This window comes from Anopheles moucheti, chromosome 2 (assembly GCF_943734755.1).
Source record: "Anopheles moucheti chromosome 2, idAnoMoucSN_F20_07, whole genome shotgun sequence".
NCBI lineage: Eukaryota > Metazoa > Arthropoda > Insecta > Diptera > Culicidae > Anopheles > Anopheles moucheti.
Window position 1 is genome coordinate 49,772,792 of NC_069140.1, and position 24,421 is coordinate 49,797,212.

Sequence of the window (24,421 nt, forward strand, 5' to 3'; positions counted from 1 at the left end):
TGCCACATTAACACATCGATTATTGGGAGGTTAATGCTAACGCATGGAATACGTTTTATTTATGCGCACCAGTGAAAGAGGTTCACTTTTGACCGTTTTTCTACGCCCATCTGCACCGAAGAAGAGGCAGCGCAACGCGTACACTTTCTTCTTTCAATAGAGATGCTACGTAAGACCAATAGGCACTAAGGTCGATGATTGGTCATGTGCATAAACATGTGAATGACATTTGACGAGGGGAGTTTTATTAAAATGTGAAATTTATTTAACATCATTGATTCAAAAAGCTGATATTTTTTATTATAACAAAAATTACAAAATAGCTTCAATTAAAAACATTTTCTAAGAACCATCTGGTCAATTGATTTGGTTTATTTGAAAAATTATACACATTTCAAACTGTTGCAAAACCCCTGTTTTCCGAATTTTGACAGCTGGGCGAAAAATGTTCGGGCGAAATGACGTGTTCGACTTGCCATCGTCAAGTTTACGTGGTTTTGTTAGTTCTGCAAGGCACGGGTCGGGAAAAGGCAATTTTTAAACATGTTTTAAGCTTAAAGCAAGTGCTTCTCTCCATACTGAAATTGTTCTAAATAATTGTGAAGTGTCGTAAGTTGTCGCTGTTTGAAAGGTACGTTTGGATCGGCTATACTTTAGGACTATCCACGGTTCAACAATATCGTCCTTTCAGAACAGACACGATGACAACGTACGAGGAATTTATTCAACAAAACGAAGACCGCGACGGTATCCGCTTTACGTGGAACGTTTGGCCTTCGAGCCGTATTGATTCCACGCGTCTGGTTGTACCGCTCGGATGTCTCTACCAGCCGCTGAAAGAACGTCCGGATCTGCCACCGATTCTGTACGACCCGGTCGTGTGTACGCGCACAACTTGTCGTGCTATATTGAATCCGCTCTGCCAGGTGGATTACCGGGCGAAGTTGTGGGTGTGTAACTTTTGTTTCCAACGCAACCCATTCCCGCCACAGTATGCGGCTATCTCGGAGCAGCATCAACCGGCCGAGCTAATCGCGGGCTTCAGCACGATCGAGTATACGATCACGCGTGCCCCGTGTATGCCACCGGTGTTTCTGTTCGTCGTTGATACCTGCATGGATGAAGAGGAGCTGACGGCACTGAAGGACTCGCTGCAAATGTCACTCAGCTTGCTTCCCGCAAATGCGCTCGTTGGCTTGATTACCTTCGGCAAAATGGTGCAAGTGCACGAGCTCGGCACGGAGGGTTGCTCGAAAAGTTACGTGTTCCGCGGCACGAAAGATTTGAATGCGAAGCAAATCCAGGACATGTTGGGAATCGGTCGGGGTCCCGGTCCTCAGCAACCGGGACAGCAGCATCAGCAGCAAGCCATGCGAGGTGCAGCAGCACCAGTTCCGCCGGCCAATCGATTCCTTCAACCGCTGCACAAGTGTGACATGGCATTGACCGATCTGCTTGGCGAACTGCAGCGTGATCCGTGGCCAGTACCTCAAGGCAAACGGTACCTCCGTTCGACGGGAGCTGCACTGTCGATTGCAGTGGGTCTGTTGGAGTGTACGTACCCGAACACGGGTGGCCGTATTATGCTGTTCGTCGGTGGACCTTGCTCCCAGGGACCGGGTCAGGTGGTGGATGATGAGCTAAAGCACCCGATCCGTTCGCATCACGATATTCAGAAGGACAATGCGAAGTTTATGAAGAAAGCGATCAAACACTACGAAGCACTAGCATTGCGCACGGCCACTAATGGTCACTGCATTGACATTTATTCTTGTGCACTCGATCAGACAGGTCTGATGGAGATGAAGCAGTGTTGCAATTCTACCGGTGGACACATGGTGATGGGAGATTCATTCAATTCGTCGCTGTTTAAACAAACTTATCAGCGTGTGTTTGCCGCGGATCAGAAAGCGGAACTCAAGATGGCGTTTAATGGCACGCTGGAGATCAAATGTTCCCGCGAGCTGAAAATCGAGGGTGGTATTGGTTCGTGTGTATCGCTGAACGTAAAAAATGCGTCCGTGTCGGACACTGAAATCGGCATGGGCAATACGGTACAATGGAAATTGTGCACCATGACCCCCAACACGACCATGGCCTTTTTCTTCGAGGTGGCCAACCAACATGCGGCACCGATACCACAGGGTGGTCGAGGTTGTCTACAGTTCATTACACAGTATCAACATTCCAGCGGGCAGCGACGCATTCGTGTGACGACCGTCGCGCGCAGCTGGGCAGACGCAACAGCTAATCTGCATATGATCAGCGCCGGGTTCGATCAGGAAGCGGCCGCCGTACTAATGTCCCGCATGGTCGTGTATCGGGCAGAATCGGACGATGGTCCCGATACGCTCCGTTGGATCGATCGTCAATTGATCCGGCTGTGCCAGAAGTTCGGCGAATACGGCAAAGATGATCCGAACAGCTTTAGGCTGGCGGAGAACTTTTCACTTTTCCCACAGTTTATGTACCATCTGCGTAGGTCCCAGTTCCTGCAGGTGTTTAACAACAGCCCCGACGAAACGACCTTCTATCGGCATATGCTTATGCGCGAGGATCTCACTCAATCGTTGATCATGATCCAACCGATACTTTACTCGTACTCGTTCAATGGGCCACCGGAACCGGTGCTGCTCGATACGTCCTCCATCCAGCCTGATCGGATATTGCTGATGGACACGTTCTTCCAGATACTTATCTTCCACGGTGAGACGATCGCGCAGTGGCGCAAAGATAAGTACCAGGACATGCCGGAGTACGAGAACTTCAAGCAGCTGTTGCAGGCGCCCGTAGACGATGCGCAAGAGATTTTGCAGACACGCTTCCCGATGCCGCGATACATCGATACGGAGCAGGGTGGATCCCAAGCTCGGTTCCTCCTGTCGAAGGTTAATCCCTCCCAAACCCACAACAATATGTACGCGTACGGTCAGGTAAGTGTCGTCTGTAGATAAAATATTTGAAGAAAAAAACAACTCAACACATTTTTAATTAAATGTTCTTAATTTATTCTAAAATTGATTCCCATGTGTGCTCTCTTTTTTGCCAATGTGTGAATTGTGTGTCGTGGTGATTGTGATTGAAATTTTTCAACATTGATCATGCTTCACACACTGATTACGGTTACCTCCTTCTCAACATCGCCATACGATTGCCATCCCTCTCGAAACGACGTACCCGACTGGTCGGACACACAACATTATTCCTATCCACCACAATCACTGCCTCGACACGGAACAAACCGAACAATATACTCGAATGACTTTGTTGCCTTCCCGCCTATTTTTCCCTCGTGACTGAAACTCTGGTTTCATACACGTGGGCAGATGGCGGTACCGAGTGCGGTAGTTATTTTTTCATTTTTTTAATTTTAAATTTAAATTATCTTATCCCACTATTGTAACTTAATCGGTTATGAATACTATTTGGCATAATCTATGGGACTGGTATGGGACATCACAAAATACTCTCCACCACACCGGGATTAACCTAAGGGTTTTTTTCATTCATTATACCCCATTCACTCTAATTGTATATCATTCCTATACATACTGATGTAGAAATTAATTAATTACATTAACGGTTCGCTGTGATATACCGCATAAGGGTTTATAATTAACATTTTGAATGCTTCCAACCTGCCCACTATTCTCATCTTTATTTTTGTATTATTATTATGTTTCGCTTACTTCTGTTACGAAATTTATGTTTTCATTATGTAAAAATGATAACACAATGATGCAAATTAATTGAAAATATTCTGTGATTGTATTTGTGAATATGATTAACCTTGATATGGTTCATTTTCGAAATTTTGCATATATCCCAAATTAACTAAGAATAATATTACATAAAAAATTAAGATTATACATATTGTTCAAAGATTCGCAAAACGTATATTTTCTGCTTTTCTGGTTAATAACTATTACACAAACAGGTCTGGTACAAGCTGGTACAGCAAGTCTCACAATTTGGGTTAGGTATTTGTATTCAATGGGATGTACTATTCACTTTAAAAGCGTTTAAACTACTCAAAAAATCATCTCTACTAACAAAACTTATTGGCCCTCGATTCTTATTCGATTCCATGATTGTAACGTATCTGTTTATCTCCTTCTTTCTCCATTTAATCAATCAATCTCAACCCCTTATCTAGGACGGTGGTGCCCCCGTGCTTACGGACGACGTTTCGCTACAAGTGTTCATGGAGCATCTGAAGAAACTGGCTGTTTCGTCCACAACCTAACTGCTTCACGCCGCAACCTCGACAACAGTGCTCAATCCGTTTCAATTAAGTGTTGTTAACTGGAAAAGCCATTTGGACAAAAGCGGGGACGAAATGAGACCGAGCAACGGAGGAATCCCGCGTGTGGATCCCGCGCCTTCTCGTCACTATAACAGTATATATGTATCCATTTATAGCACCGGAGGTTGTTTTTGGACAGTTCGGCATCAGTTTGATTTGTAAAATTTTCTGGCAAAACCTAGTATAAATATAGCAACAAAGTGTGTTTTTTATGAATTGGTGGAGTAAATGCTCGATTCAAGTTAGACGGTTCGTAGGGATTGAATTATATAAATCTTATCTATTTGCCAGTTAAGTTAACACTCATCATAAAGTAATAAAGTGTATCCCTTACTGTACGCATCAGTGCTCATCTGGGAAAACTCTAACATGTTGTCTATCATTGCTGCGGATATGATGATGATGATGATGATTATGGTCCCACACTTTCCTCTTCATAGGTTCGAGAGGGATGAAATTATCTATAGATATTAAGTATAACTGTAACAGTAAATCTCAATAGTTTACGAGAGGGTGATTGAGTGGACCGATCGACTACTAAAGGTACAACCACAAAAACCCCCAAAACTCACATCTGCACTCGTTCTATTGTAGCAATCCATCTTTATTACCATTCATGCGATTCCTATTTACATTCACCTTCCCAAATCACCCGACAAATAAGTGTGTTTGTTTAATGGTGTCCCCCACGGAAAGAATAAGTTTTGTGCCTCTAGAAATTTTCTAACTAATATCTACAGAAAGGAATGAGGAAGAAGCAACCGATGCCGCGCTGGTGCGTTTTATAGACCATTCGCATCTCTTTTATTTGGATGTTCGTGTCCCCTTCTAGTTGAGGAAGCGGATAGACATCTTTTGCTCCACTTCCGTTCGTTCCAAGGCGCGACAAAAGTCTTCGAACGAAATTTTGCCCCCACCGACAGTGTCCGCTTCCATTATCGTGCGCTCGGCGATGCTGTTCAACTGGTCCTGGCTAATGTTCGCCCCTACCATCATCTGCAGGATGTTGAGAAGCTCGTCGCGCGAGATCGTTTCATCGTCATCCAAATCGTACATCTTGAACGCAAAACGCAGCTTCTCTTCGCGACTGTTTAGCCGGTTCTCCTTGTTCGGCTTGATCGGTCGGAAGTGTGCAAGGACACGGGTAAACTGACGGAAGTTGACACGATCATCGTTGCTATCGGCAAAGAACGAGTGGACGATGCGCTCGCACAGCGGATTGATGGCCAGCTCCGGAATGCGCAGGAAATCTTCCCGCGAAAGTGTTCCGCAATCGTTGCGATCAAGCGATGTAAATCGAGAGTACAGTCGTTCAATTTGGTTAGGAGTAACTGTGAAAGAAAGGAACAAGATTTTTAAATGTATTTTAATGAAAAATTCTACACTCAATAATGCCGGAGGGCCAACAATAGGAAAGAAATATCTAAGCCATGAGCTCATGAACATATCAGCAAAATATGCAACGACACGCGCAACCTGCCAATGACGTAGTTTCATCGCCGTTCATAAATTTGACGTGCAGCAACGAGAAAGCTTTTAATTATCTGTGTTTTTTTTAGAATTTAGTGAAGGGAGGGTCGCTGAGGCTTCACATCGCAAAACATTGTATTGCCCAACGAATGTTCCATATACTACAACCTAGGTCGCTTATCGCGCCCGTGTTTAATTACGAGCACTTCGGGACTGCGAAGGTGAGTTAGATAAAAGACTAGAACGGTGTGTGTCGCTGCGCTGGCGCTCCAATTCACCAAAGCCCCCAGTTGAGGATGGATGATTAACTTAATGTTTTCCTACTAATTGCGCTGCACTGGCCACGAGTTCCGTAATGCACGCACGGTACACACACCAGATGCAATTCTCAAGGTTCTTTTCCTACACAACACAACTCTGTGTTTACGGTGCAGTTATGATAATGAATGGTGCTTAAACCAATCTACTCACATCCAGTTTCTTCGTGAATTTGGGCAATTTCTTCCTCTCGCAACAAGAGAGATGATTTGTTACCCATTTTAGTAGCAGAAAGATAAACTCAAAACCCAAAATTAAACACTTCTGGATATGCGGATCGAAACAGAGCGAGCAAAACAACACACCCGACTGCAAGCTTCTTGCAACTGCGAATGTCACGCATCTGCTGCGCTGTACCTGACGTTTCGGCCGATGTTGACAAACGGTCTCGGCGTGAAATGTCAAGCGTCTGACACCTCCCCAAATGAAAATCAAGCATTATTCTTTTCACACCCGCAGTAAACTGGAAAAGTGAATCGGATTTCCCTACTGTTCTAGTCCCAATTCACCACGTTTATGTAGGCGGTGTAAGGCCGCACTTTCGCTGTGTGTATTTGAACCATGAGTGCAAAGGCTGGTGAAGAAGCAATAGCGCAAACCAAAGCAGTCAACGACATGCCCACCGACAAGCGGCGGGCGCACGATGCTGGCACCACGGAACAATCCGCCGCCGGGTCTTCAGCGCGCGAGGATGGTAAAGCCACTTTCACATTCTAATCATCTTCCAATATATTGTACTTTAGGCAGCCCTTGAAATTTGTATCTACATGCGATACGCATTCTTTCCCCGTTTTTTTTTGTTTTGGCCATAAGAAATCGGCGAGGGCGAGGCCAAACGCTTTGCGTCCGGTAACATCCGAAAGTCTGACTACTTTTGCGTATCCTTTTGCTCAACTCACACGATTATCCAACATTTTTACCGGATGAAGGCACTCGTTAAGAACGGTTTGATTTGTAGTTTAATTTTCGGTCACCGTTCCTCGAAACAAACGGTCGTGTATCGGATCGCGTCGCGGAAGTGTTTTAGTTACGTTTTGCAGTAATGGTTTAGCTTAAAAAATCGCAAGCCGTGTCAAGGGGGCTAGACTCTGGAAAAATGATGGGTGAGTGTGATTTTCTCTTGTTTAACACCAACCGATAAACGCGAATGGATTACAATCCTTCTTTACCCTTCTGTTGCTAAAACAGGATGTCGCGGAAGTTTAATGTTTTACATTACATTCTTTCCCATTATTCTGCAGACACCTCTACACCACCCGCAACGAAGCGCACCAAACGCGCCGACGACAGCAACACGGAGCTAGTCTCAATTAATGGATGTTTTTTCAGCGATGACTTTCGCGAATGCTTTAAGGTGGCCTGGCAGGACAGAGAAAGCATTACCGGTCACAATTACCAGTTAAAACAGGATCCCTTCCAGCTGGCCGTATTTCAACACTTTCTCCAGGAGGACGTTAACCGGGCTAATGCTACGAAACGCCTCGAGGCGGAATTCAGTACGGTCGATTGGAAAAGGAAGCAGATGGATCTGTACGAGTTTTACCAGACCAACGATTTGTGCAGCCTCGAGGGCGATTATCTGCAGGCATTCTACACTGTGCTGAAGGAGCAGATGATGCCACTGGTGGAGGAGCTAACTGGGATAAAGCTGACGCACGTGTCGGCTTCCTGCTCGATGTACAATGCAGGCGATTATTTGCTAGTGCACGATGATTTACTGTCCGATCGGCGGATAGCGTATGTGTTCTACCTTAGTCCTTGGGATTGCCACAGGCAGTGGTGCGAAAAGGATGGCGGTGCATTGGAGCTGTTCAAAGCGGACGGAAACCAGCTGCCCGTTTTCCCAGTAACGGATAAGATATACCCGCAAAACAATCAGCTGGTACTGTTTCGGGTGTGCGAAAAATCCTTCCACCAAGTGGGTGAAGTGACAACCTTCGACTACCCACGGTTAACCATCAACGGATGGTTTCACGGGCCAGCAACCGCCGGAAAAGGAAATGCTGCCAATGTTTCGCGCACACCTTCCATCATTGTCGATACACACTACATCAGCCCGCGAAAGATCGAAGTCGATCTTGCCGAGTGGATCAATGACGTTTACCTGGTCGATGAGGTGAAACAGAACGTGCAGAAAAAGGTGGAAATGTTTTCGGAAGTTTCGTTGGAACAGTTTCTGCTACTGCCCCGATTTGCGGCACTGCTGGAAACGCTTTCCGACGAACCGAACCTGGAGTGGAGAATCAAAGGACCGGCACATTTGCGGAAGTACGAAGTGCTGAACTTTAAATCCCTACCGGAAGCTAGTCCGCTCGGAGCGATGTACGATTTGTTCACGAGCAAAACGATGTTTCGCCTGCTGTACGATTATACCGAGCTGGATCTGTACGGTAAAAAGGCGAAAGCGCCCAAATGTGCCATCGAGCTGCAACGTTGGGAGCGTGGCTGCTACACGGTGCTTGGCGATTCGTCCACGTACGCAGACAGCACGCTGGATCTAACGTTTTACCTGAACGCGCAGGAAAATGTCGGTGTGATCACGTATCTTGTGCCGGAAGGTGATCAACAGCAACAAGGATCGGGCACCACCAACCGGCACGATGATCAACCATCATCATCATCAGGATCGTCTGCGTACGCGGAATGCTACGATGAGGACCCGGTACTGTTAACACTGCTCCCGAAGGACAACGTGTTGAACGTGGTGTACCGCGCGGAAGGAACGACCAAGTTTACCAAATACGTCTCGCACAATACGTATCTCGAAAAGGCTAACGATCCTGGTCACGCTTATACGTACATACTGGTGTGCAGCTACAAGGAGTAGAAGCGAATAAGATTTGCGTGCAACATCTCTCCCATATTCGTATTGAGTGTTCTTTGCCGTAATAAAACTGCACATTAATAACTATAGCATATTAAGCGTATTTTATTAATGATTTCATCTCACTGGTTAACGTTAAACTTTACTATGATTTATAAGATGTGAACGTTTTTATCCATACTAATTTTTAAACAGCTGCTGCAATTCACATCTACGCCACCATCGCCTTCATCGTCATAATCATCGTTATTGGAGTGCCAATGTGGTGGAAAACAACGGAAGTATATCGGTAAGACATTTGTATCTGTGTGTTCATTAATTATAATTAATTAGTTTATTTCATTATTTTGCAGCGTATCTCTACCATACTCTGAAATACGTGCATTAAACGATGAACCTATCAAGGCCTCGTTTCGGCTAGGTTTGTATTGTCAGTCTGCAGAACGGCGGGAAATTTTGGCATTCGAGTTACGCAAAAAATTTGAACAAAATTGTACGTATATAGAAGAATTTGTTCTATTGAACGTTTCCAACGTAAAATATGTCGATTTACTACTCTCTTTCTGTAGTTGTGTTTGAATTGGATTTACAGTTGCTGTCTCTAGATGCCGATATACTGTCCACGATTAAAACACCAGCTAGACTGGAAGTGGAACTGCTGCAACGCTATCCCACAGCGGTAGGACATTTTCTGTTCATCGAGTGGAACAAGTTGGACGATGATATTCTCGTCACCTCTGACCGTACGGCTTTTATATCGGAAAGTGCTTGTAAGTGTTGGAAGAATCTTGTTAAGAACAAGCAGTCTTATCCTTCTTCAATTGTCTTTCTTTTAGCATCGCTGAAGGCATATCAAGTGCTTTCATCATGGATACTGCAGGAGTACAAGCTAAAGGCGATACTTGGTTCGAGAGATGCGCAACAGACAGTGAAGGGCCGACAGTTACGGTTAAACTCGGCTCCTCTGCAATCACAGTACGAAGTGCTTATTACTGTGTTAAATCCTCGGCCCGAACTTCAAAAAGTGCACTGGAATGTGCGCGCAGCAGCGGAAAGTAAGTTGCCACCGATCCCGTCTGACGAGCCCTAAGCGTCTGACTAACACTAAGAGGATAACCGTATCCTATCGTTTCGTTCCAGATTACATTGAACCATTTCTTAAAGAGCTATCTGGGATTACCAATTTCACCATCAAAACGCAATGGATTTATCAGGTCGCCATTGAAGGTGTCGGTGCACAGTCCAAACAAATCCCGGACGATACGAAACTTGGTCGCCATTACGCACTGGCCGAGGACAGCCTACCGCATATCATCACATCGCTAGAGAAAAAGCTTGGCACACAAATCACTGATAATCCTTGCATCCATTTGGTCGTGTACGTTCCGCCTTGTGCGCAAGCACCGCTTAAAATCTACCGCAAGGATGGACAACGGGCTACCTCAACGGGCGGTAATGTGGAAGCATTTACATCCGCCAAATGGGGTGGTATTGTGTTTGCCAACCCTGCCGAGGCAACATGTGTCCGGTACATGGAAACGGAGCAGTTTAGCGATGTGTACATTCACGCCCAAGACGTAATGCCGGTGCTGCTGTATCAATTGCGCAAAATATTTGATCTCGAAAACAATACACCTTTGCTAGACACAATTTTGACACCGTACAGTACGATCGAACCACGTGCCTGGGAGGTGGATACGTTCGTTCGCACCAACACCATCTATCTAGTGCATTCAGCGACTACGACGCTACAGTCCTTGATTCAGCTGCTCGGGGGAATTGAGTATATCGTAATCAACGATGAAGTAGGTGCGGCCATTCAAAATGCGTACCAGAAGATAGTGGAAGCAAAGCATAAGCTAAGTGCAGGTAGTTTGGAACAGGCGGCTGTACTTGCAAGGGAAGCTTACACGTCGGCGGAAAGGGCATTCTTTGATCCGAGCATGCTAGCGTTGTTGTACTTTCCTAATGAGCAAAAGTACGCGATCTACATTCCCCTGTTTCTGCCCATCATGATTCCGGTGGTGTTTTCATTCAATACTATTCTGAAATATTTCCGCAGAAACAAATCTAGCCCAAAAACAAAGGAAGAGTAAATGAACAAATATAAACGAACAACCGAACGAAATGAGTTTCGCATTGTTTAAGCGGTAATATTTTATTTCGAAAATCCATCTAATATTGCTTGTATATCTTTGTATTGATAAAGAACTACCATATAATTCTATACGACCGTGAATAAGCAAGCAAAAAAAATCACATCAAATAAGTTACTTCCGTCGGGTTAAATTGGAGAAAATCTCCAAATTTTTCCCTTTCGTGATTTCTTTTGCCTCCTGCAGCCCGATGTTGTACGCTTGGTCAAATATTTTCTTGATTTCCGCCAGCAATCCATTCTTCGATAACGCTCCAAGTTCTGGGCAGAAAGGATGCATCGTTATTAAGGTCAGCAATCATGATAGCTGTTATGTGTGTGTTTACTTACGATACATGGCATTTATATCATCCTGAGTGAGGCCCTTCATCCACGAGGGTGGTGTTAAATCTGAAGAGAAACATTTTAAAAATCATTCAAACATTAACTTCCGGGACGTTGAAATGGCGTCACTGTGTCACATACTATTCGATTCCCACATGTCCGACGATCCGTTACTTTCCATTAGCTCGAACAAGCCGCTATTATCAAGCTCTAAGAGAAAATGTTGTTTTCGTAACATTACAGCACGCATGTAAACATGTTCAGTGAAAATCTTACCCTCTTTAACTTCTATATTGTATTTGTTTGGCATTTTGGTCCAACGTTCAATGAATCTGCAAGCTAGCAAGCGATTCGGAATCAAATTAAGTTAATTTTAAAAACTCCCAGTAATGGCAGTTTCCAGACTTATCAGTAACAAACGCTATTGCCGGTGCTGAAGCAATTATAGTAATTTTGAAGAGAATACGTTATAAAAAGCAGAAATACTACGCACTGTTCTATAATTTGTTGATATAAGCAACTGGAAATTTCGACAACTTTGTTTTCGTCTTTGAAGCTGCCCTGTTTACCATAGCGTGTTGAAGCGTGTGAACCGATCCACCGATCGTACAGCATAGCTGCAGCAACGCTGTACTGTGGTCGGTCACTGTTTTAAAAATAATTCCTTTTTTATCTTTTTTATTCACTTTATTTTACATAAAGTAGACATAAAAGGGCATAGATTGACACGTCAAGATTATCAAAACAGCTAACAGCATATTACGAGTCATGGAAAATGTAGTGAAATATCAAATAATAAAATAATTTATAATGCTCCTAGCCGATCGCGGTGCCGTGTGTACGCGTCTTTTTGTCGTTCAGTGTTGTTTGGAAGCGGCATGACATAAGATTCGTTAAAAAATGATTGTTTTTCAATTCCTTCGTTAAAACACCAGCGATCCAAGCAGTTGCGAGAAAACCTTGACAAAATCCTTCAGCTGTCCAGCGGGCAACGAACGGCACGACGGTCGGCCCAAGTAGATGCGAAGTTAGTGCAACTGTTTCTATAACCGCTCAGTACATTTCAGTGTTAGTTTTTTGCTACACAACTGTCCATAAACCACGATTCAAGATTCCTATGTAAGCTGCTGGAGCGAAGAAAGCAGGGATTCCCCCAGTGGTTGTGTGCTACATTGTTTCGTTCATTTCCGCAATGGACAAAGAACACGAAGTTTTGCTCAATGCGTTTGTGATAGCCAAGAAACGGTATCGTGTGTTCTATAATGCGGGGATCCTAGTGTGGGAAGATGAATCGTCCAAGAAAGGTAATTAACGGTGCATTATTTTGTATTGTGACGGTCGCCAAATCGTGACGAGTGAGGCATAGAGGAGTGTTGATCAGTGGCCTTGACCTTAAACCACGTAATACCTCCTATCAATATAGAGACAAAAAACAAAACACCAACGAATCAGGAAGTGCGATGAACGGACTCACTGTTACGGAAGTGGGAAAAATAAACAATACGAAAATAATACGCTACTTAACATAGTAGCTAAGTTTGCCAAGCTCAGGAATTGTTATTCGTGGCATAATTTAATCTTGTGATTTGCTGAGTTGTTAAAATGATATGAGATTATAGCATTTATCTTATCAAATATCCTTCACGAATCGATACCGGGTTCCACTAATCGATTTTCTCATTTTAGCCAAAACCACCGTACCGATAACGGATGTACTTTCGGTCGCAGTATCTAAACTCCCCCACGCCAATGGCAAACAATGGATGAAACGCAGCAAGGCACCTTCATCACCACCAGCGGTGGGACCAATTGCACGAAAAGAAGCCCACGGCAGCATAGACAGCGATCGAATTCCAGTGCTCTCCGGTTCGACTACGACCAACACGCTTGCGACGAACACCAGCAACAACATTCCGCACAATCACAGCAATCGAGGTAATAGAAGGCAGCAAAGAAGTAAAGTGGTTTTCAAGGAATCACAGCAACACGTTTGCCTCGTTAGAAGTCTCGTTGCTCCATGTATCCGCCTGTCCGTCCGTTCGCTCGTTCGTTTCAATGACCTCCGTAATTGGCGGTGAGAGAACCGTCGGGTTACGTCATGAGCAGAATGATTTGCGCTAAGTTGCAGTACTGTCAGCAAATGCTCAAATGGATCTTATGCCACGGGATGATTGGAACGAAAGCTTTACTGATCCACTGATCTAAACGATTTTTTCCCATCGCTTAAATAAACATGTGTGGACACTTCTTACCTTTCTTTTGTTTTTCTTTACTTTGTAGGCAGTTTGAATGAATTAAACGACTCTAATGATGATCGTCGGGAGACTAATGACTACTTTGATGCTGGGATCCAAACGGGAAATTTCAACTACTTAATTATTCATTATGCAGCACTTGTGTGTTTAAAAACCAATCGATGGCGTGTAAAATCCGTTGCCCTGCACAACAGTGAGCATCGCATCGTGGAACTGTGGTACAATCGCTTATCGAGCGATCTTAGAGGTAACCTTGTTATCTAGTACTGTAATAGTGGAATTAGTGAAATTCATATAACAATCCTCTTTTTGTAGATCAAAACCGGCCCAAAAATTTGCTTCTGTTTCTCAACCCTTACGGTGGTAAGAAGAACGCGTTGGCCCTGTATGAACGATTCGCCAAACCGCTGTTCCGTTTAGCAGAGGTTGACATTAATTTAATTATAACGCAACGCGCGCAACAGATCTTTGACATTGTCACCTCCAAGAGTATTGTGTTGGACAACTATGATGGTCTGGTTTGCTGCGGCGGTGATGGCACGTTTGCCGAACTGTTCAACGGCTTGGTCACGCGTACGATGATAGACAGCGGTGAGTAAAACGCTGGAAAGACGTGTGTTTGAATGTTTACACATTTGGTATGGTCTGCCCCCAGGTATCGATGTAAAACATCCATCGTTCCTACCGAAACCTAACATTCCGATCGGCATCATTCCGGCTGGCAGTACTGATACGGTGGCATGCTGTCTGAACGGTACCACCGACATCAAGACTTCGATTATACACATCATACTGGGGCAGCACAGTGGCCTTGACATATCCGCCGTATACGATGCGGATACAGTTGCGCGGGCTGATGGGGAATCTCCGACCTCGACGAGTAAACCGCGACCCCAACTGTTGAAGCTGTTCGCTAGTGCACTGTCGTACGGTTACTTGGGAGACATTGCGTACGATAGTGAAAAGTATCGTTGGATGGGACCAAAGAGATACGATTATTCGGGTAGGATTGTGTGACGGAATGTTCGTAGAATGTGTTTTAAATTAGTGTCTATTTTTTTAGGGTTTAAGAAATTTCTTGCCAATCGAGGATACAATGCAGAAATTGTAGTACATCTTGATCGGCGCGGAAAACAAGATCCCAACGACGGTATTCGCTGTCTGGATAAGTGTAATCGTTGTAAAAAGGCTCTTTACGGTCATGGTGGTGAAGATGGTGGTACTAGCGTCGAGAATAACGACATGGAGCCTTTAGTAGTGAAGGGCAAGTTTCTTATGGTGAGCGGTGCTAACATTTCTTGCTCGTGTGAACGAAGTCCACAGGGATTTTCGCCTTACTGCCATCTGGGCGATGGATTGCTCGATTTGGTGCTTGTACGTCATACATCAATGTTTAACAACCTGCGACTGTTGCTGACAATGACATCGAAAACGAAGAAAATCGTACGTATTATGGGACATTTCTGAGCGATTCTTGTGGTTAACAGTATTTTTTTCCACTTTTCGTAGAGTGAATTGCCGTTTGTGGAAATTTATCGCACGAAAGAGTTTCAGTTCACTGCGAACCGTCAGCCAGAGCATAATGGTGGTGGCGAGGTTGCACCTGCAATATCTTCCGAAACAACGCGGCGCTCGAAATGGAACTGTGATGGAGAAGTGTTGTTGGATACGAATATAGTTGTCAAGTAAGTGTTTTAGAAAATTATCCTTTTTACGTAAAATACTTCAAACTAATAATTAATTACCTAATATATTAGGTCCAACTGCCAATTGATACAAGTTTTTAGACGTGGAATAATACCTAGTACCGGTCACGGTGCATCGGAACAACGGGCAACATCGAATGCATTGGATACGGACGATAAAGAATCCTGCTGTTTTGGTCTGTGTAACTAATTTTGGGCTTATCTTGACGGGATTTTTCTGTTTTCGATCAACTTCTTCGTCCTTAGCTTGTATTCAACTAGGAGATTCAATTGTACGTGTCTATTGTTTCTTTCGTATTGCTATCTTAGTTCCTTTCTTCTGAAGCTGTATCGTGAACGATAAACTGTGATCATAACTTTACTATTATTTGTATTACTCTTAATACCCATTACAGCAGCTGCTACAGCGCAAAACTAACACTGCTATTACTACAAGCATAAATTCTTACTAGAAGGACTTTTTTTGAAAAAAAATGTGCGAACAAACCATTTTATATGGAATAGGATAGGCGTATTGCTGTTTAACCCTTATCATCTTGCCGGGATTCTTATTTTTGTAAGATCTGCAACGCATAAGCAATTTTAGATTGTGTGAAATGGACAATATCATTAGGAAGGTGCAGGACAGGAAAGGTGTAATAGGCGGTAAAATTCATCTTCTTACCAAGGACTTAACGAATTTGCATTTGCTCAATCGAATGGAACTGGAAATTGACCCTCGTGCAGTCGTATTTTAACACATTCGTACAGTTACTCGGACAATGTTCGACGGCTTCACGGATACTCATTGTACACGCGATGCAGTCGTGCTCAAAATTAGTAGTAATTATTTTAACCGAAAGCGCCAACCAACATTCTTCTTCAAACAGTTGATGATATACGATGCATTAACAACACATAGATAATGTGGCTCAAAAATATTCATGTGGTTTTCATGCTATTTACCTAAAAGTATCAAATGAACGGAAAGTGTTAGAAATAGTTTTCTATGCGGTTGTTGCACTGGTGAAACTACGAGTTCCTTCGTAGGGTAATAAGTATTTCTCTTTGTAGTATTGTGGATTAATGTTTCGAGCGTAGACAAGCAATGTAGTGCCAGTTTGTGCCGTTCTTGCAATAATCATGAAAATTATTAGTCTGTTGTAGAGCTTAACGATTGCAATACCTATTTGTATGCATTGATCACAAATAAGGATTATAATTTCTTCGTAAGGTATCGTTTTAATACTACCATTAAAAAAAGCATTCCATAGGCCGTATGCTAATTATTTCCCACTATTAGTTTCTATCAATTATGTGATTTTACTTCCTTTCGTCAATTGTGGGAGAAGCAATAGAAGCAATAATGTTCTATCGGTAAACAAACAGTAGTTAGATAGTAGCAATGGGAGTGGATCAAATGAGTCTATAGGGGTAGAGGTGAATTGGTAATGTTATCTAAAAAGTGAACAAAATTTGTGATTCCTTTAGAAATGGGGTCTACTGCATTAACTGAATGATGTAAAAATACAGAAATCACAAAGACTTGAGCTCATTCCCCCATTGCAGCCTTCGAAGGGGAAAAGTAATTGTAGTTCGGTAGCGTGTAAATTCTTTTCTAGACTGTTGTGTACGGGATTGAAATCGGAACTATTATGATGCTCAATGCTAATAAAAACAATTTTCCTACATCGGTTTATCATCGGTCATCATTTGTGAATAAGCTATCGTAGAGGTTATCTAAACAGAGATATCCTACTTCCACTGGCAAAAGTGTTCCCTGGGATAGATTAGAAACATTCAACTTATTGCTAATGGACGAACCACGAATTATTATCTGAAATAACAACTTTGTCCAAGCGATGATAACGCTTATCAATCTGAAACATCTAGCAACATCAAATATCGGATGCTGGTTTGTGAACTTTAATTGAAATTGGAACACTACATTGTGGTTACCTTTACTCACATTAATGGTTGGAATTTTCATCCTATTGTTTATTCATACGAAACAATGAAATTGTATATGGGATACACCAGCGTCTTAAAAATAAACTTCTTCAGCACGGCAGCTCGGTCGACACAGACCAGATTAGCATCACTTTTTAGCCAGCTCGTTTGACAGCCAATCTAGCCCTTCGTACAATCCGTGGCCCTGGGTGGCGCAAGTCGCTTGTATATACCACTGAAAGACCAGTGCGAAGAAAGAAATTAGTTGTATAAATGTGTAGCTTAATTGTCTTCCAATATAGCGGCATCGAGCTTTACTTACGTGTCTGTTCCGTAGCTGATTCAGGTGCAATTTATCGGTCAGTTCGGCTGCCGTCATTGCGTTGGGAAGATCCTGCTTGTTGGCAAACACCAGCAGTACAGCATCGCGCAGTTCGTCCTCTTGCAGCATACTATGCAACTCCTTTTCCGCTTCTACGATACGCTCACGATCGTTTGAATCAACCACAAAGATGAGTCCCTGTGTGTTTTGGAAATAATGACGCCAAAGCGGACGAATCTTGTCCTGACCACCGACATCCCACACGGTGAAGCAGATGTTTTTGTACTCGACTGTTTCGACGTTGAAGCCGATCGTCGGAATGGTGGTAACGATTTCACCCAGCTTCAGCTTGTACAGGATTGTTGTCTTACCGGCAGCATCAAGACCGACTAAAATGATACGATAAAGGCACAATGGTAATGGATTAAAGTAATGAAGAGCATTATTGTAGAGCATCTGTAATAGATGACTCAACTACAACGTGCGGTCCGGTTATGGATAGTGTAAATCATAGATGACCATCTATGGATGGAATGAATGAAGTGGAGCCGAATAAGAAGATAATCTTCCAAAAACGGTTCAAAAGGCATTGGTAAAAAGCGTTGCTATATCGAGGACAATTTTACATGCTATGTTAAACAGTGAATACACTTAAGAAACTTACCCATTAATATGCGCATTTGCTTTTTGCCGAACAACCGAGTTAGAACGCTGGAAATTGTCAGGCCCATCGCGTAGAGTCAAGGGTTGTGTTTACGTTTTGCTTCGATGCTTTGATTTTCTGCTGCTCTGTAAATAAAGGATCGCCGTTCGTAAGTTACAGAGTAATCTATCTGGAGGCACTCGTTGGCCCTACATTTCCCACTTTAATTACAATATCGGAAGCGCGGGCATAACAAAGCGGACGAAATGCCGCAGCAGGCCAGTGTTAACGAGATGCGTCACGTACAGCGACGATTATTGGGAGCAATGAAAGGAGGAAACCTGACTGCTTACCTTGCCCTTGGGCTACGCCGTGCGGCTTACGCGTGGATTGTCGCCTGCTTTTATCGAGATTTCTACCACCACCGGAATACGCACGTTGGTGACGGCTAGCGTATTTTGTGAAATTTCTATTGCTACACGATTCAAAACATAACAATATGCCACGTCAGTGTCGCTAAAGGGAGCCTGTTTTGCTGGAATATAAATTACAATAGGGATTTTAGTAAATTCTGACAGCAGTGAACTGCGGACCACCTTTAGGACATCGTGAAAAACAGTACTGGATTTGTCTATCTTGTTTTACTACTTGTTTGACGATTATCATATGCAAATTGTATTGTAAGTTTCGAATTATATTTACCAAGTTTTTTGATTGCTTAGCGTTTATTGAGAATACTCATATTTATTTCTTATCACACGATGTTATGAGTGCTATTAAAATTTAAATGTTTTGGGTGCAACCGTGTAGAAGAGGAAGAGATTGATATTTGAACAAAATACAAAATGCACGGTAAAGACAAATTAATAAAAGAAAAAAATAGAAAAGATTCCTTGCATAAGTTTACCATTGTTTCATTTAAAAACTTGAAAAACTTTATTTAACCAGGCTGGTCAATAATTTATTTGAGATGTAAACAACTGTCGATTGTTTTATGTTCCCAAAGTAGCTGAACATGAGGTGTGCGCAAAAAAACATTTCTCAAGAGCAATTTTAGAGGAAGCTAGGAAATAAAGAAGTTTTTGCGTGCCGGTTTCGACTGTGGATGCATATGCGCGTATGCAGGATGAAAATGATTCAAAATGTACAAATTTCAGCGTTAGAAAACATTTTGTTGTATGGGAGTATGATCTCATACGTCATATTGGATAATGGACGATCGAAGAATTGTTTACTGTTTCGTTGTTTACGCTTTGCTTTGAACTCAACGGATGCAATTGTGGAGTTTGAAAGTTTGGCTTGAGCTGGTGCTGCCACTAAACTGTGTGACAACCTAATTAAGTTTGCAGTGAACATTTCATTAACAGTTCTTATTCAATTGTTCTGTATTTCTTTCATTCAAACATTCTGAAAGAGAGTGCGTTCGATTGTGCTTCGTTTTGAAAATATTTTGACACACGCACTCGTCAACTAGATGTCATAAACAATTAAATTTAGCGCCATGCCCGGACGATTGTGAACTTGCTTGGTGAGAAAAAGGATTGATTATTTCGGCCTGCGCTGTGTTGGCCCGAAATATCGTGTTATACCATGATTCCTAGCAACCACTGAACTGAATAGTTAAATAGTGAGTTTAACCTGTTCCATTTGAACCTCCGGAAACCATGAGCAAGAAATGCTTTCTGTGCAAGAGCAGCGAGGACAACGAGCTGCTGTTCGGGAAATTTTACTCCAAATGGAAGCTGACCGTTCATTACTATTGCCTGGTGAGTAATGCTGCAGGATGAAAGTGGTGCATAAAACTGTTCCAACATTGCAATTGTGTGTTGTTTTTTTTCATTTTTCCACACAGCTCCTATCCTCAAATCTGGTGCAGAGAGGCAGCAATGACACGGTTGGAATTTTCGGCTTTTTAGAATCGGACATCCGTAAGGAGAACGAGAGGACAAAGAAATGCCGCTGTTATATCTGCAAGGATATGCATGCAAACGTATCTTGCTGTTCGAAGAAATGTTTACGAACATTTCATACCGCGTGTGGCATCATGAACGGTTGTTTGTCCCACTATACGGACACATACCAGTCGTGGTGCTCTGCGCACGTACCACTCGAGCCGGACAGCAGTCCGCACACAAATGTAGAACCGTGCTCGATATGCTACGATGAGATGGGCCAGTACGATGTGATCACTTCCATAAAGGCTCCGTGCTGCCGAAACGGATGGTTTCATCAAGGCTGCGTCGCACAGTACGCCCAATCGGCTGGATATTTCTTCAAGTGTCCGCTGTGCAAAAATGAGGACAAATTCTTGGCGGAGATTCCATTGCGCGGCGTGTTTGTGCCTGAGCGTGATGCTGCCTGGGAGCTGGAACCGAATGCATTTCAGGAGCAGTTGCAGCGGCCTACGGATTGCGATGCGAATGAATGCAAGTGCCAGGAAGGACGAAGTGTAAACAACCGTCAATGGCGACTGATAGCTTGTGGATCTTGTGGTTCGACTTGCCGACACTGGCAGTGCATGGATCAGATGGTCGATAGCCCTAGAGTCTACCTTTGCCAGTTCTGTCGGCCGATAATCGGAGACCGCGTGAAAGTGCTGGAGAATATCGACGACAGTGATGATAGCAGCGACGACGATGCAGTTTCTAAATCTACGTCCACGTCACTGGACATAACGTTGTCGGACCGGGCAAGAAGAAATCTTTCCAGTGCAGGTTATGAGGAGTCAGGTGCATACAATTCGAGCAGCGATGAAACGCTAGGCAACATCCGACGCGCAGTCAATTCAAGAAGAGCCGTATTGAACGATTCGGATGATGAGCGATCTGATGGGAGCTCCGTTGAAATCAGGCGATGTATCCGACAAAACACGGGCAAGCGTGTGCGTCGTTTGCTGTCTGATGAATCGGAGGATGAGAAAAGCCCTATTCCATCGCCTTCTGATGATCTGTTAAGACCGGATGCCTGTAAACGGTTGGAAGGTGGAAATTTAGAAGCAACCTGTGCGCTTGATTACCCATCACCGGCAGTAGAGACGGGTGAAAATTCTTGTTCATCTAGTAGATCGATGACTGCAAGAAGAAAAACAAGACAGCTAACAAGAAGGCTATCGTCGCTAAGCGATTCCAGTAAACGCTCGACAAGCGATAGCAACAAGGATGAACGTGAACTCAAAAGTTCGTCGTCACGTCGACCCATAATTTATTCTTCATCTGACGATTCGGAAAAACAATCGGAAGGTGAAACACATAATTCTCACAAGACCGATGATTTCTCGGCGGGCAAGGAACGCTACGCTACTCGCCAACAAGACAACCATCCGCCACCCTCAGCAAAAAACCGCAAACATAGACCTTCCTCTTCATCGGATGATTTCGAAAATAGATCGAAAAACAAAACAAACAAGTTGCATGTGCTCGATGGTCCGTTGATATGTGCAGAGCACCAAACTACATCCTCACGGACCAACAAAGCGTGCCTCCCTTCAACCAAGAGAAAAGATGCATCAACATTAGCCAGCCGTACCACAGAAACAATGGAAGATACCAAAAGCGCACAGGGAACGAATAGTTCTGGCAATCAGGAAATTTCAAAACGGTGGGACGAAAATTCAAACATGACCAGTACGGTATTAGCGGGCGAGGGTCGATCATCATCGGTAAGTGAGAAGAGTGAAAATGCAAACGCGTCCGATACGTCGCTGGAAAACGTAACAGTTGCAACCAGGCGCACAAGACAACTAACCAAAAGGCTGTCGCTGGGTGAAGCCGGAAAACGTTCCACCAGTGAGAGTAGCATGGACATAATAAGGTCCAAACGCACACGCGCAGCGCGAATCTCAACCCTTCCCAAAGATTCAGACAAACGAACGAAAGATTCCGAAAATGGATCCACTGATAACCAAGATTTTGCACCACAGAACAAACGACGCCGAATCCGGGAACAGCGCAACAAGGCGAATCCGAGCGCTACTACTACGAAACGTCACCAGACACCATCGATCAGCCCACCAAGTACACCATCATCACTTGCCTCGGATTCATCGCAACCGTCGGTTGCAAGTAATGGCAATGGGAACAAATCCCGCACCATTGAGAATGGAAAGCAAACTGGTAGCGGTACGTTAAATCTGCAGCAGCAATCAATGATACAGTTTCTCACATTTGCCAACCGCAACTCGGCCACAACTTCGAGCAGTAGCGATCGGTCAACGGAGGAGATAGTTTCACCATCCCGCTGGTCACAATTTGGAAGTAGCAACAAGATTAATAGCAAGATTAGTCCTATTAGTAACAAACGAGCTGCTACAACAACTAAGCGAAGGCGAACGCGTTCACCGAAAAAGTCCAACAAAGTCTGCTCGAACGATAAGCAACAAACAGGATCATCACCAACATCGAGCAATGCAGCATCGGCACAACAAGGCATACAAAAAGGCCACACCGTACACAAGGTACGGTAGAAGAAAGCGGTTCTGTTAGTGTTGTACTACCGGATAAATTCTGATATTTTTATTTCTTTCTCTCCCTTTACACCTTTTAGGATAAAGGACAGAAGAACATACTGAATTACTTCAATCGTTACTAATAGTGATTGTTGTTTGCATTACCCGGCAATCATCCGATGCGTGTACAATAGTTTACTGGCGGTATGGTAATTGACCGTTAATTCAAGGTTCAAGAAATTGTGCAATTACAATCGACGCAGTATAACTATTTTTCATAGTAGATTTTAGTAGTTGTGTTGTTGTGTTTTATGTTCTCATCTCGCGTCTATCGCGCGAATTATTGAGTGATGCGCTAGAGTGACCACTGCGCCACCAAATTGTAGCTAGCAATATCGTTTTCGAATGATTTTACTTTCGTTTGCATTTTAAACCCTTGTACAATTGTCCACTATTACGCCAGGTTTGTTCTTTTTCGCAAATTTTAATGGAACTCTCCTTAATTTCTAAAGATTAAACTTATACAGCGGGTTTAAATGTTGATTGTGAAATCTAAAAATATATGAAAAATTTAAATTCCAACAACCTTTATTTACGTGTGACATATATTCGAAATGGTTATTTGAAAACCAACAAAACCCATAATTCGAACGAGGAAAATCGGATGGAAAAGCTTCTTACCCCCCCATGCTGTTTGCGATCACCGTTGGTTACCGTCCATGCGTCGATCACAAGAACTGGTTGCTTTCCAAAAGCTGCGCGTTTACGTGCTTGTGTGTGCGTAAATGTGTGGGTGTGTATGTGTGTATGCTCACATATACACGTGCGCACGCACGCACGCTCACTTGCTCGTTCGCTTTTGCGGGAGTGGACCCGCGAGCGCGATGAGAAGAAAATCATCGATCAGTATAATTTTTATCATCACCACTGGCGGACCCATTTTGGCGGTGGTGAACGCACCGAACGGCCGTGTGCGGAAGTTGACGGGTACGTTCCCGTGCGGTATCATTTGCTTATATCGGTGAATGGAAGGTTTGTTATCTTGCCGGTGTTGGGGTACAGAATCGTCACCTTTTATCTACTTCCGGATCTTGGCGGGTTCGCGCAATTGTACACACAGCTGAGACAATCGAAGGAACACGATTAGTGTGCCTGGTGGTGTAAGCTTTCCGTGTGAGCTGTCAACGTGCGTGAAATCAAAGTCGGCATCGGCACATTGGCTACGTGATGGGGTTTTGTGCAGTAAAGTTCTGTCACTTAAAATTAGTCTAGCGCCCACTTGTTCTCTACTTCTGTAACAATTTGTGTATGGTGTGTGTGTGTGTGTGGGGTTATAGATCCGTGCGTGCATGTAATGCATGCGGGTACAAGCAGTTTGGCGCCCTAGAGTAAAAGCACAACTTAGCCAGTGGTGTGTACGCGAGACACACCAACACCATGCTGTACCCTACACAGCCTGGCGATCGGTTTCTACTGCACAACGTTCGTGACAGCTGACAGCGATTGCGTGCTGGGAGAACGAGAACCATCCTCCGTAGTATTTGTTCCTATCACTGCTGCTTTACGCAGTTATACCGGGCTATCGTGGGGTGTATGTGTGTGTTAAAGCTCCAGAATCGAAAGAAAAGAACTCTGGCCTCCAACGGGAAGCTGCCTCTTATTTTCAATAACAACAGCAAGATGTGTGCGTCCCCGAGATAATCTGCTGTGTTCCGTATTGTGGCT

General features: G+C 43.7%; 7 protein-coding genes across 13 annotated transcripts; 4 read left to right on the forward strand and 3 right to left on the reverse strand.

Annotated features, from left to right (window-relative positions):
* The first annotated feature begins 491 nt into the window (after window positions 1–491).
* On the forward strand, window positions 492–4,724 carry LOC128299053 (protein transport protein Sec23A). Of its 4 annotated transcripts, none has more exons than XM_053034896.1 (4): window positions 492–631; window positions 692–2,933; window positions 3,327–3,344; window positions 4,157–4,724. In XM_053034896.1, the coding sequence occupies exons 2-4, from the start codon at window positions 702–704 to the stop codon at window positions 4,244–4,246; spliced, it is 2,340 nt and encodes a 779-aa protein (XP_052890856.1). In that variant the 5' UTR covers window positions 492–631; window positions 692–701; the 3' UTR covers window positions 4,247–4,724. The 4 variants fall into 4 exon arrangements, with proteins under 4 accessions (XP_052890856.1, XP_052890860.1, XP_052890857.1 ...); XM_053034897.1 differs by having other exon boundaries at window positions 519–631; window positions 697–2,933; XM_053034899.1 differs by having other exon boundaries at window positions 569–609.
* A 173-nt stretch (window positions 4,725–4,897) lies between these two features.
* On the reverse strand, window positions 4,898–6,410 carry LOC128299054 (calcineurin B homologous protein 1). The gene is made up of 2 exons (XM_053034901.1): window positions 6,248–6,410; window positions 4,898–5,637 (listed from the first exon to the last, which is right to left on the reverse strand). The coding sequence occupies exons 1-2, from the start codon at window positions 6,312–6,314 to the stop codon at window positions 5,135–5,137; spliced, it is 570 nt and encodes a 189-aa protein (XP_052890861.1). The 5' UTR covers window positions 6,315–6,410; the 3' UTR covers window positions 4,898–5,134.
* Window positions 6,411–6,538: 128 nt separating this feature from the next.
* On the forward strand, window positions 6,539–11,027 carry LOC128304527 (prolyl 3-hydroxylase sudestada1-like). 2 transcript variants are annotated; one of them, XM_053041724.1, is made up of 6 exons: window positions 6,539–6,788; window positions 9,114–9,207; window positions 9,272–9,411; window positions 9,488–9,688; window positions 9,755–9,973; window positions 10,059–11,027. In XM_053041724.1, the coding sequence occupies exons 1-6, from the start codon at window positions 6,656–6,658 to the stop codon at window positions 11,012–11,014; spliced, it is 1,743 nt and encodes a 580-aa protein (XP_052897684.1). In that variant the 5' UTR covers window positions 6,539–6,655; the 3' UTR covers window positions 11,015–11,027. The 2 variants fall into 2 exon arrangements, with proteins under 2 accessions (XP_052897684.1, XP_052897689.1); XM_053041729.1 differs by lacking the exons at window positions 9,114–9,207; window positions 9,272–9,411; window positions 9,488–9,688; window positions 9,755–9,973; window positions 10,059–11,027 and adding an exon at window positions 7,336–8,986.
* Window positions 11,028–11,056: 29 nt separating this feature from the next.
* LOC128304544 (protein lin-52 homolog) lies at window positions 11,057–11,927 on the reverse strand. Its single transcript, XM_053041739.1, has 5 exons — window positions 11,891–11,927; window positions 11,674–11,736; window positions 11,539–11,607; window positions 11,404–11,463; window positions 11,057–11,334 (listed from the first exon to the last, which is right to left on the reverse strand). The coding sequence occupies exons 2-5, from the start codon at window positions 11,705–11,707 to the stop codon at window positions 11,189–11,191; spliced, it is 309 nt and encodes a 102-aa protein (XP_052897699.1). The 5' UTR covers window positions 11,708–11,736; window positions 11,891–11,927; the 3' UTR covers window positions 11,057–11,188.
* A 468-nt stretch (window positions 11,928–12,395) lies between these two features.
* LOC128299291 (ceramide kinase) lies at window positions 12,396–17,203 on the forward strand. Its single transcript, XM_053035203.1, has 8 exons — window positions 12,396–12,701; window positions 13,084–13,332; window positions 13,678–13,899; window positions 13,968–14,243; window positions 14,308–14,655; window positions 14,716–15,095; window positions 15,162–15,337; window positions 15,410–17,203. The coding sequence occupies exons 1-8, from the start codon at window positions 12,590–12,592 to the stop codon at window positions 15,546–15,548; spliced, it is 1,902 nt and encodes a 633-aa protein (XP_052891163.1). The 5' UTR covers window positions 12,396–12,589; the 3' UTR covers window positions 15,549–17,203.
* Window positions 17,204–17,292: 89 nt separating this feature from the next.
* On the reverse strand, window positions 17,293–19,063 carry LOC128299292 (ADP-ribosylation factor 2). 3 transcript variants are annotated; one of them, XM_053035206.1, is made up of 5 exons: window positions 18,955–19,063; window positions 18,606–18,787; window positions 18,274–18,398; window positions 17,610–17,998; window positions 17,293–17,522 (listed from the first exon to the last, which is right to left on the reverse strand). In XM_053035206.1, the coding sequence occupies exons 3-5, from the start codon at window positions 18,338–18,340 to the stop codon at window positions 17,436–17,438; spliced, it is 543 nt and encodes a 180-aa protein (XP_052891166.1). In that variant the 5' UTR covers window positions 18,341–18,398; window positions 18,606–18,787; window positions 18,955–19,063; the 3' UTR covers window positions 17,293–17,435. The 3 variants fall into 3 exon arrangements, with proteins under 3 accessions (XP_052891166.1, XP_052891167.1, XP_052891164.1); XM_053035207.1 differs by lacking the exon at window positions 18,955–19,063 and having other exon boundaries at window positions 18,274–18,393; window positions 18,606–18,832; XM_053035204.1 differs by lacking the exon at window positions 18,955–19,063 and having other exon boundaries at window positions 18,606–18,831.
* Window positions 19,064–19,838: 775 nt separating this feature from the next.
* Window positions 19,839–23,270, forward strand: LOC128296842 (nucleolar protein dao-5-like). The gene is made up of 3 exons (XM_053032343.1): window positions 19,839–20,018; window positions 20,105–22,705; window positions 22,795–23,270. The coding sequence occupies exons 1-3, from the start codon at window positions 19,917–19,919 to the stop codon at window positions 22,837–22,839; spliced, it is 2,748 nt and encodes a 915-aa protein (XP_052888303.1). The 5' UTR covers window positions 19,839–19,916; the 3' UTR covers window positions 22,840–23,270.
* Window positions 23,271–24,421: the final 1,151 nt, after the last annotated feature.